The sequence below is a fragment of the Orbicella faveolata genome, unplaced genomic scaffold (assembly GCF_042242905.1).
Source record: "Orbicella faveolata isolate gen_17 unplaced genomic scaffold, um_ofav_v1 contig_24, whole genome shotgun sequence".
NCBI classification, from domain to species: domain Eukaryota; kingdom Metazoa; phylum Cnidaria; class Anthozoa; order Scleractinia; family Merulinidae; genus Orbicella; species Orbicella faveolata.
The window spans coordinates 15,607,764-15,620,000 of record NW_028301552.1 but is presented as its reverse complement, the minus strand read 5'-3'; the positions used below and the strand labels follow the sequence as shown (position 1 = coordinate 15,620,000).

The window sequence follows — 12,237 nt, the reverse complement described above, 5'->3', positions numbered from 1 at the left end:
TTTTGAGTCGAGTCGAGTCGAACATTGCGAATAGAATTATTGGCGCTGAGCCTTTCATTACTTGGTAACCAAGTTATCAGGGTGTTCCTTTGGCCTGCTGTGAGTGGAACTTAAAAACACCCGATTCAACTGGTAAACTATAATTGCCCTCACCCCATTTAAGTTTTGGTTTTCACTTGGATCTAACGGGGTTTACACCGAGTGGAATCTCCAGAGTTTGATTAATTGAGGACAAAGTAGCTGAAAGCCTCAAACCCGACTGAAGGATCAAACAGAGAACACGTCCGATCGTTATTTAATTTACTAGTTCAGAAGTCTTTAACCACCGTTTTAGGTGAAAAACAATGTGAGATCGTTTTGCCATAAGTATTAATTGGTCTGCCTGGAAAACCTGCACGATACATGATCTTGGGCACAAATTCGTTGAGCCGGAAAACTTACATTTCCGAAGATGAACGAAAAAGTGTGGATTATGAAAGTTTTTCCTCTGCCGAGTAATTAGTGATTCTTACTTACAACAGAGAAACGATCGAGTCTATTTGGTGAAACGTTACAACCTTTTTATTGATGTCTCTTTTGTTATGCTAATTTACAGCTATGTTTGCAATCCCATCAAGGTGCAACATTACTACAACTAGACTCTTCGTGTACAGGATCACATCTGTGGACATATTTAGGTTTACAAACTGTAGAAAATGTTTTACAATAAAGTTCTTCATTATATCTCTCAGTTAATACGCGCGCTGTGATTGGTCAATTTAGCAGGCCGTATTCTCCTGTACGGCGCGCTAAAATTTAAAGTTGGTTTTGTTGCCAAACTGTTTCGTGATTCGTCGCCGAGCGTTCTTAAGTTTTATAGCAAGTGAAAGTTTGAAACATTCTTATACTCTAAATTGTGCAATAAAGCGTGCTAACGACTTAAAAACAATTTCAAACTGACTCGTTCTGCTTTCGAGGTGCGTCAGAAATTTGAAGCATTTCGAGTCTGCGTCAATAGAAATCGTTTCCGAACCCGTCAGGCAACACAGCAGAGATATAATAAATATCTTGCTAACCCCGTCTTCACGGTCCGTAATGTAAGTTACGGATCCTCGTTTTTCCCCATCGATTTATGGCCCGCGCGCTTCGCGCTTGGGCCATAAATCGAAGGGGGGAAAAACTCGGTCCGTAACTTACAGTACGGACCTCGAACTCGATTAGTAAGAGGTATGAACTCTGAAAACAGTGCAATAACAAGTTTAAACCTGAATATGACTAAACTAAAACGAAATTGATCTTTAGGATCTTTTTCTTCTGTTTTCTTTGATTGATTTTTCTTTCTAACTTGGCCAGCACTAACAAAAGGTTTTAACCATGTATTTGATTATTCTAACCTAAAGCGAATTTTATGGACTTTCTGCACGAAGTAACAACTAGTTTTGACTAGCATTTTTAACTACTTTTTTAATTACTTTTGCATATTGGGTGAGCTGACTAGATCTTTTATTTAAAATTGCATTAAACTCTGCTAGGTCCCAACTAGTTTGACTATACATTGTAGGATAAATAAAACGTCGAACGAGCGTGTTTTGTTATTCCTAACACTCCCTTAGCAAGACGTGCCCTTTGGTCACGCCACTTTAAAATTAATTTTACATATATAGCTCGATCTATTTTCATCCTTAGTCATCACCATTAAGATGCTGTTATCAGTTGGATCCTCAAAGATAATGGTAGGATGAAATCCCTCCTTATATTTCTCTTGCACCCAGTTACATCTGGTAGTCCTGTTATTAAACCACCCATAGGTCTGCCCTTGTGGTGTTGCTGTCATGACCACAAAATACTGACCTAGTCCGGTGGAGTAACATATCCCTGTTATAACTCTTCCCTCTCTATTATTCTTCTGTATTTCATTCTTAACCTCTTGGCGTGAAATACGAGTAAAACATGTCTGTTCCCCTTTGTATTCATTTGGGTCTTTGGTCATGATGATATAAAATGTTGAACCCCGGGCGGCACATGCAGTGATCATAAAACCATCTTCCCATTTCTTCCTTATATCAAGTAAGTTCGTTACAATCGACTGACCAGTGCCATAATTTTCCATGAAAAATACCCCGAATCCTAAATTCTCGTCGCATGCAAGAGAGTATATGTTAAGTGACCTGCCATTTTTCCATTCCCACTTTTCGTTTACAAATTTAATGAAGGTGTCATAGTTTTTCCGAATTCCCCAGGAAAGGTTGGGCATGGGACTGTACCTTTTCGAAGGACCAAAACATCCACTGAAGTATCCGTCATGAAAATTTTGGCAGATAAGGACATTTTCAGAATTGAACAGATGGCTTCTTATAAAATCTACGTACTTAACTGAGTCATATCCAGTGGTAATCGGAAAGTCTTTTCTGTTCCCTCCACTGTATATAGGTTCAGTGCCAGGACGTGATTTCTTTCCGGTCATGAATAAAGTCAAATCTCCACCTTTGCCTAAAAGGTATTCAAAAAATCAATTAGATAAAACACGCAGATCGTTCCGACTTCAGTTCTGCTCTTCACACGGTGACATGCACAGCCTTCATGAACGCCATAGACAGAGACAGTCGGATTTGGATATTTGTAAATTCGCCATGCAAGCTTCTTTACAACATTAGATGAATGTTTGTTGGTATCCACAATTTGTAATGTAAAATGTAAATCTTATTTACAGTCGTCATGCACTTAGCTATACAAGCACTAAGCTTAGCTAGTTTACAGGTGTGCCTGTTGGGTAAATATTGCCCTCAAACCGCTCCCTCCTTGTAGCATTATATTATGCTTGTAGCACTTCACTACTTTTGGCCAAATTATGCTAAAATTTATGCTCGTTTAACCAAATTATGCTACATTATGCTCTTTTAACCCTTTTAGTGGCAGTCGGACGTTTTTTTACGATTGAGGGGTTATGCGCTTTCTTTGTACCACTTGTGATGTCATCAATTTAGGCGTCAATAGGTATTCTTGATAAGTAGATAATAGAGCTAGAATAAATCTATCCACACAATTGTCCGTTTTGGAAATCAACCGCATTCTGAAGTAGCTAATTGAAAAAAACGTGAGCAGTTTTTGATGCAAAATTTGGTGGTAAAATGGCCAATCACACCTAAAATCGATCAAGGTTCCATTTCCAGGCTTTAAAGATAATCAACACCGAACTTTTTAAGGCTGTCAGAAAGGAAATGGAGAGCAAGAGCTAGTGAGAGTTCAGTAAAGGGGCGAGGAAAAGAAAAGGAAAAGGCCAAGAACAAAAATCGAATCAGGCCAGCGAAAAAAATGTCCAATTTTTGACTTATGCGCATGGTCCAAAGTAAAACATTGTACATTTTGGTCCCTAATACGCAGGGAAATCTTGCTCCTTGGTAAGAAATCTCTTCCGTAAAATTTGGCAGATTGGTAGTAAATATTTTACTTTAGTCGGAGCTCGTTTTCAGGGAAATCCATAAGACCAGATTTTTTGCAGCGGTAAAAGACATAAATTTGAAAATATTGAAAAACTACTTTTACAAACCCTCCTTTCTTCGTGTTTAAAATTCGTATCCCGCTGGAAGCGAAGTGATGTAAAAGTTTTGGAAGATTTCACCGAAGGGAATTCATGAAAATCACAAATAAAGCCATAAAAACAGTAAAAAACACATTTGTTTGGGCATTAATAATTTAAGACTAAATCCCACAATTTTAACCGAGATGGTAGCAAAACACTATTTAATCATTGCTTATTACATGTAATAAGTTTGAGAGGACTAGGTGTGAAAGCGAATGTAAAAACAGCATTCAAAACATAACACTTGCGTGCGCAACGCCATAAATGATTACCCTATGGAGCCACCTTAAAGGGCTAAAACGTGGCAAGTAAGTCCAAAAATACATTTCCTTTCATTAGAAGACGTTTATTCTTGTTAACTATATATATATCCTATTTCATGTCCTTTTTAAATTTCATCGACATTTCTCTGGCAGAGCTGCAATTTCTGAAAATTTTCACTTGAATCAGCTGGCATGGATGAGGCCTTTTTGTAGCCTTGCCTAATTAGAGGTTCTGCAATCTCGTTCCCAGAGTCTTCGTTCCCCTTGACCAGTGGTCGGAAAACGAGAGCTCTGAGAGCAACCATTTCAGGCGTGGGCCATAGATGCTGACTGCGCAGTGAAACCGGATGGGCAGTATTGGGTTATTTCAAAATGGTTGCCCCCAGAGCTCTCGTTTTTCGACCGCTGGTCAAGGGGAACGAAGACTGTGGGAACGAGATTGGAGGTTCTGAGGACGACTTGGTTTACAGTGGGACTTCCGGTAGGCCCCAGTCTCCGGGCTCAGTAAACTGCAAGAGCGCTTTGGTTGCCGTAACTCACTTCCACCTGGGCTGATACATATGATATATATGCAATGATAAACGACTGGAAAACTTGAATCTTGTACATACACACATACAAACATAGGACGGTCCACTACTAGAGAAAATTTAGAGATCGTTTACTACAGATCTCTCAAGCTAAACAGAATTAAAATAATCAAATTGAAGGCTGTACAAACCTTTGGTATCAAAAGCTTTAGAATACTCCGGACATGCTGCCAGACAGTGGAAACCTGCGATGTTCTCTTCAAGGCAGAAATTTGCCCAATGGCCACTGTAGCAAGCATCGCTGAAGATCATTGGATAGTAAGTTCCACCAGGAAGCATATTAAGAATTTCTTGAATGCTGATTGTCCCATCAGCAAAGCACCAGTTTCCAGTCCCAATTTCTCCATGCCCAGTGTAGTACAAGAAAGGTTTTAACTTTTCACGTTTGCATGTTTCAAAAAGTTTCCTGACATGAGCAGAGGCTGCTGTCTTGGTTAGATAGAGGTCTTTAACAGTGTTGAACAAATTAATTTCGACTGCAGCTTCCATATTGGCTAAATCATGAGCAACACCAGAAAGAAAAGTGCCTGCTCTTCTCACTCCCGGAATATCCCTGGTCCTTCTATCAGAAATATTAATGCGGCTTGGAGGATCAGAAGCACCTGACAGAATCAACCATCTGGGCTCAATAGAAGTTGGGTTCCACTCTGACCACCTGTCAATTCGGCCAACATTAGGACCCTGTGTAATAGCAGAGCCAGCAAAAGGACAAGACATGGTTCTTGCATAGGGATAAGGCACTCTTAACGACGAGGGAGTCGCGCAAGATGGCGGCCATACTCCAAATAGTAGGTTGACAGAGACATGCAGCCTTGGTTTACAGTGTACTTTTTTGATATTGGACATCCATGTTATGGTCAATTGACGACTGACAAAACAAGGTATCTGCTGACCAGTATCATGTGACCATATCACCGGCTCAAGTTTAGAGCTCATTGAAGTCACGCGTTTCTTTTTTTCAACAGAAAACCTCATCACAAATTTACAAAACTCAAATGAAAATTCTCGCTTATCCTGGGTTAGCTTAATCGGTCTTTGAACAACCTGGCTCAGGAGTTCCACTGAAATCTAAATCTATATATCAGACACCGGTGAATTGTTTTTTCCATGGTCATCATGGCTGGCGGTTTTGCTCGTGGGCGCGTACGCACGACAACGACGAAGGTGTTGCGCAACATGGCGGCCATACTCCTCCTAATAGGTCGACCCAGAGAGATGCAGCCTTGGTTTATAGTGTGTTTCAAATGTTTAGAGAAATTAAAAAACGGTAAACACAGCGCGGAAAAATTGTTTGGTTCCTTGATCTGTCGAAAAGATTAGATCAGTTTAGTTTTTACACTTTTTGCTGGAAGTTTCTGACTCGAAGATTCAGACTGAAGTGAATTGCCGATTTTCTGCTTCGGCGAGATGTCTTCAAAAGGAGTGTGAAGTCTTCCTGATTTGAAACCATGCTGTGAGACATTTCATAAATTTCATTGTTTTAATTTCGCGTATCTCTCAAACAATACTTGAGTCGCTTTATCGAAGTTGTTCCATACTGCAATTGTAAACAAATAGTTTTGTGTCGGTTACTCGCGACAGCCGCTTTGTACATTACTAAAATTTCCTCTTCATTTAAGGTCAGCACACAAGAGGGGCTAGCCCCTGCGACTAATCCCTGCGACTAGTCCCTGCAACTAATCCCCTAAAGGCGAGTTTACACGAAGGGACTGGTCGCAGGGACTTGTCCCACGAACAGTTTACAAGAAGCGTTTTGAGGAACAAGTCGCAAGGACTTGTCCCAAAAATTCAACTAGTTTGAATTCGTGGGACTAGTCGCCGGGACCAAATTCTAGTCCCTGCGACTAGATTTTGTAACAAAAATGACAAGTTCACACCGGACGGCACTTGTCCTCGCAACTTGTTGCAGGGACTAGTCACAGGGGCTAGTCGCCTCGTGTGTGCCGACCTTTACGGTTGGAAACCAACAAAGGATTTGCGTTTTGACCTTGCTTGTTGGTGTATTACGGTATTCCATTAGACCTTCATTCAAATTGCACTCCTTTCTCAGTAAATTTTTAACAATGTGAACCGCCTTTTCTGCGGGACCGTTTGCCTGACTATGTGTGGGACTAGTTGTTGTAGTGTTAATGCTGCGGCGTAGCATATTTCCTCATTTCTCTAGAGTTGTAAGGCACGTTATCTGCAATTAGAGTTTGTGGATAACCATGGCTTGAGACAATTTCATTCAGACACCGGATGATATCATAGTTTTGATTTTTGTGTTCTAACACATCTGATTTGCCAGGGTAAAAGTGGGATTTCTCGAATTTGCATGGGTTCTTTGATCTCCTTACTTTGATATCTCGAAACCTTTTTCACAACAGGACACCATGTCTTCAATATGCTGTCAGGCCAAAGTACCGTTGTAGGCGCATTAGCTTTGGTTTTTTCAATACCACAGAGACTTATATGAAATTTCTGGAGTATATCTTTTCTCCATGCAAATGGAATGGCACTGAAGCCTATTGTCTATGAGTAGGATTCCATCTGTAACCGGAATGTCATTCCTGACATTCCAGAAAGACTTAAGAGGAAGAGGTACATCACCAGTGGTGGATCCAGACCTTGAGCTAAGGGAGGGGCCCGGTTTTGTTTTACTTGCCCTGCCGGCTTTTCTTCCTTCTGTCATTTCTTCTTTTTTTACCTAAAATAAGGGGGGGGGGGGGGCGGGGCCCCCGGACCCCTCCCCTCGATCCGCCACTGATCACGTTTGTGTTCAGGCCAACTCTCCATGGAACACCTGTGTAACATTTGCATAGCAGGATTATTGCAATTAAGTTCTCGTAATTCCATTAACTTCACATCCGAAATTAGGGGATCGATAATTACCCTATGAATGAAATGCTCCATGTCGCGATGTATATCATCGTCAGTAGGAACACTGGACTGATCAAATGCTCTTGATAGGGTATCTGTAATATAAAGAAACTTTCCTGAAACATATCTCACTTTAAGATTATGCTTTTGCAAGTTTCATTCTTTGTAAGCGAGTGGGTACCTTGAAAAGAGGCTTTTTGAAAATACTTTCTAGGGGCTTATGGTCTGAGAGTACTTCAACTTCTGCCCCTTACGTGTACATGTTAAATCTCTCTCGCCCATAAACGATTGCCAAGAGCTCTTTCTCAATTTGGGCTTAACTGATTTCTGAACTTGACTTAGCACGTGAAGCATCTGCCACTGGTTGATTCTGTTGCATCAAACCAAACATGCTCCTAGGCCACTTTTACTGGTATCAACTTGGAGTGTAGTAGGTAAACTTGTGTCATAAAATCGTAAGACTGGGACACTACTCAGGACGGATTTGAGTTTAGCAAGAGCTGTATCGTGCTTGGGAAACCAAGTCCATGGCACATCAGAATTAAGTAAGGATCGCGATGGAGCAGTTATTTCAGAAATGTTTGGAATATACTTGGCAAGATAGTTGATCATGCCTAAATAACCTTTGCATATCTTGCTTGCTTGACGGGGTGGGTATTTTGTGAATAGCAGAAATTTTGTCCGGGTCTGGTGAAAATCCCGGTTTACTAACAACTTCACCCATGTACTTGACTTTGTTTATTCGAAATTGGATTTTGTCTCGGTTGAATCTAATATTGCGCTCTCGTGCCCTTGTCAACACCTTGCGTAAGATCAAATCATGTTCTTGTTCATCTCTACCTCCAATGATGATATCATCGAAAATTGGTAATGCACCTGAAATATCGCCAAAATGTTTTTCAACCATTTTCTGGGCCACTTAACTTGCGCATGAAATATCAAATGGCATTCTCTTAAATCGATATCGACCAAAAAGAACATTGAACACGCAGAGAAATGAGGATTCTTCTGTAAGTTATTGTAAATGAAGTCTCATTCTTTGCAAGCGAGGAGATACTTTGAAAAGAGGCTTTTTGAAAATACTTTCTAGGAGCTTTTCTTTCAAGATTGTTAAGAGTTCCCTTTAGTTTGTCTATCAGTCCTAATGAGACATTCCTTTGTGGTTGAATAGTAGGGTGACTATTAGCCTTGAACTTAATGTTATACTCTCCCTCAATTCATCCTAAACCTTTGAAAACATCCTGAAATTCATCCAGAAGGGTGAATTTTTCTTAAACTTCATCAACACTAAAACCTATTTGTTCTACTTTGTTATTCAGGGTGACTAGCTCTGGGTCTAAACATGATTCTAAACCAAGGAGGGGTCTTAAATGATCTCGGAGCACATAAAACTTCAAGGGTGGTGAACCCTTAGTCTCCTTTACCTTCGTATCAAGAAGGCTTTTGCCCACAGTATCTAGCTGGTACCCCCAAATGACTTGAGTAGCATGTCTTAGTGCTTTTTAGACTAACAGATGTACATGCAGTCTGATTACACTCTGGTTAGCCTGTTTACGGTTAGCTCTCAGTAATGATGCTGGGTTTCGCCTATCCTATCTCAGTCATTTCATTTCTGTATCCTTCGTTTCGGCCGTTTCGCGTGGGTTATTTTAGCCCCCTCGTTTCGCTCGTTTCGATGTTTCGTTTCCTTATTACAACAAGTTCCATTCACTTGGCGAACTATCAAAGAGAATACTACCTAAAAATAAATACCTCTAAAGATATTCTACATTCGTGGTGAACATTTCAAAAGAAAGGGCTTCGATCGGTGCAAATATGTTCACCTCTTTATGACCTCAAACCGAAATACAATCCCGAAGCCATCACATCAATCACTTCAGTCTGTGCAGAGCGACTTCCGTATAGCTAATAACCTGATAACTATACATGTAAAAACTGCTAAATAGCACACCAAGAATCATCTTTCCTACAATACACGAAACTGAACTCAGAAGTCGGAGAACGACGAACCAGCAAATCAAGTTAAGTGTCACGTCATGTTGTCTGATTATCAAACAAAGGGCAAGTTGGAAAACGCGGGGCCAAGGTCCCGGGGTACGGGGTCCCGCCATGGTGCAGTCTCTTGATCCGTGTCTTCCCGATATCTGATCAGGGTTTTTAGCAGAAGTTTCACAGGCGTCCAATAAAGCATAACAGGCGGCATAAATTAAAGTGAGGTCCGATTCGCCCGAATGGCCAAGTCACCTACAATTTTGAAATTGTAGGTTGCCAAAGATGCAATTTCACGCATTTTGGGGGGCAAAGTGTTACGAAAAATGAGTTGTTTACGATCAGAAAATTATATGTAGCAAGTAGCGCTGTTTCACCTTTTTAATTGAAATACTATTTTCTCCTTGAAACGTCTCAGTCTGCAAGTCTTAATTTATTGTTATCTGTGTACAAAACTTAATGACCGGAGCAGGTGGCTGCATTCGATTTTACAGCCGGTAGAATTCCGCCGTTCTACTGAGAATCCTGTGACTGATGTCAGTTGACATACCAGCAACTAACCATCCCAAGTGCTTTTAAACTGCAAAGTTACTTTTTAGAGTGACAAACAGCCATCCACCAAGTCTGTATGGGCAGGTGACACTTAGTGATCCCCCCCCCCCCTCCCTTTGTGCTCTCAGTTATGACTGATCCCCACTTCTGTCATCCTAAAAATCCAATGATACCCCACAAAATCCTCCGCCCCCCAGGCGATAAATAATGACCGGTCCCTAATGTACAATACGAAAGAAGTAATTATAAACCTCAGTGGAGTGTGATCATTTATGAATCGCTAGTGAGGTCCCAGTCGATAGTTAATGTAAAGGGAATAACAGTATGATTTCACTAGAGCAACATTTTTTGGTAAACTCGTGTGTAAGGAGACACCAAAAACGAAATCCACATTCGTAAGAGTGGAGATTATTCGCGATGAAATTAACGCAAGCAACTGCAGTACTGCGCCGACTTCTGTTTTATTTGAAAGAACACCAGGTTTTATTTTGGAACTGGAATTTCAAGAAGGTTACTGTATTTTCTCGTTCAATAACCCTTTAAACCCCATAACTTTTGCTTCAAATTTGGCCCGGTTGGGCTGGGCATATTTTATTTGTTTATTCCTTATGTTCTATGGTGATTTTTGTCGCCATTTCTTGAGGTCCTAGTTGCGGGTAACCGGCTTTTAATCGAGCAAATACGCAACTGTCGCTTTTCATGGTTAAAGATATTGAGCAAAAAAATCCTTATTATTTCGATATTTCTTTTTTAAAGGTAAACTAAATAAATCTACACAAGTTATTGCGAAAAATAAAATAGATGCCCCACGTAAGAGAAAACCACTGCACGGCACGTTGGCTCTTGAATGGTTTTCTTTCTCACGAAATGTTTGAGAAACGCGTTTCACGCCGAGATAATGAATTGATTTTCATTGCAATAGAAACTAACAAAATTTCGACTTCTCATTTTCACTATTTTGGCGAAAAAAAAATGGTTCCCCGTGTTTTCCACTAGACCCCGTGTTTTCTACCAGACCCCGTGTTTTCCACTAGACCCCGTGTTTTCCACCAGACCCCGTGTTTTCCACCAGCCCAAGTGTTTTCCATACCCCGGGACCCCGTAGCTCGGGACCTTGGCCCCGCGTTTTCCAGCTACCCAGTTGCAATTGGAAATTTACTGAACTGAAGGTAAATCAGTTTGGACGGAATATGATAATTTGACAGAGTTTTTCGTTCTGACCCCAGAGACACACAACAAGTATAAGTTTGGTGAACCCAGCACATTCATTATCATTACCGTCATTCATTTCAGTCGCTCTGCGTTAAAACTCAAGACGCTCAAGAGTCTTTGAAGTTCTCTCGTTTCGTTTGGTAATGTTCTGAACGCAAATTGCAAATCAACTGAAACTGAAAGTAAAATTGTGCGAGTAAAGCGTTAACTTATATGATCCGCCTATGATTCCGAACTTACTGCAAATAGACCACTTTCGATGTATTAAAATTCGGCTTGATAGTGAGGCCTAGAGGACACAAACAAAAGAAATGAATAAAGACGGTCATTCAATTTCCTTTGTTTGTGTCCTCTTAGCCTCGCTGCCAAGCTGAATTTTAATATGTCGAAAGTGGTCTATTGAAAGACTTGTAGTCACGAGATGACTGGATAGCCAAAAGGTCAACGTGATATGTTCAAAAACAAAATTACAACTTCAGAGATAAAGGTCGTAATTCAGACTTCAGCGGGAAAAGTCTTCACAGCGGTTCACCGGTTTGTTGTCGAAACTTAAAATGTACGGCTGAAATGCTGCTGATCTCCTCATCTTCCGAGTAACGAATAACTTTGTATCATCAGTGACGATTCGTGAATCAAGTCCTGAGACGGGAAAAACAAAAAGGTCAACCAGACATCTAGAAGTTTCCTTTCACTAAATTAAGCTGTTACAAGGAACATTGTTTTTCTTTCCTTTTATTGAGAATTTTTTAAGGCTTCTTTACAATTAAGCACAAACTAACGTCTAGCTTGAGAAAGTAGTGCTTTTGGGCGTTATGTGGAACTCTCCTTGGGCCGAGAATGTTGTTCATTTCGGTCGCTGGTTTCACTTTTACGTAAACAATAATGAATCGTTTCACAATGCTGTACATTAGTTTACAATTTTTGTTGGTCCTGTACCAAGCAGTGATCAAATCTTGTAGTTCTCCGCAAAAGAACAATACAAAATTGAACATGCCGGTTGCCGAGGCGAAATAGAAAGAAGAGATTACGATCACCAAAGGAATTAACTTTGAAACAAATTCTCCCAACTGGTACAACAAGAATCGTATGGAGACAAGTAAGGAGAGTTTGTAAGTTTATCGCAGGGCGGAATTGAGCGGATTAGCCATTCGAACTCTTATCTGCTTCTTTTCTGATAGCGCAGCAAATCATGATGATAGACTTTTCTTTGATG

At 40.5% G+C, this 12,237-nt stretch overlaps 1 protein-coding gene across 1 annotated transcript; it reads right to left on the bottom strand.

Moving 5' to 3' along the window:
- Positions 1-538: 538 nt before the first annotated feature.
- LOC149110595 (uncharacterized) lies at positions 539-5,150 on the bottom strand. The gene is made up of 2 exons (XM_089292841.1): positions 4,544-5,150; positions 539-2,469 (listed from the first exon to the last, which is right to left on the bottom strand). The coding sequence occupies exons 1-2, from the start codon at positions 5,127-5,129 to the stop codon at positions 1,610-1,612; spliced, it is 1,446 nt and encodes a 481-aa protein (XP_089148967.1). The 5' UTR covers positions 5,130-5,150; the 3' UTR covers positions 539-1,609.
- Between the last annotated feature and the right edge of the window lie 7,087 nt (positions 5,151-12,237).

Bases quoted from the DNA above. Each gene is read 5' to 3' on its own strand.
- LOC149110595 (XM_089292841.1), bottom strand. From the start codon at position 5,129: ATGTCTTGTCCTTTTGCTGGCTCTGCTATTACACAGGGTCCTAATGTT. The intron at 2,470-4,543 runs GTTTGTACAGCC...AATACCTTTTAG, and splicing joins TAAAGCTTTTGATACCAAAG to GCAAAGGTGGAGATTTGACT.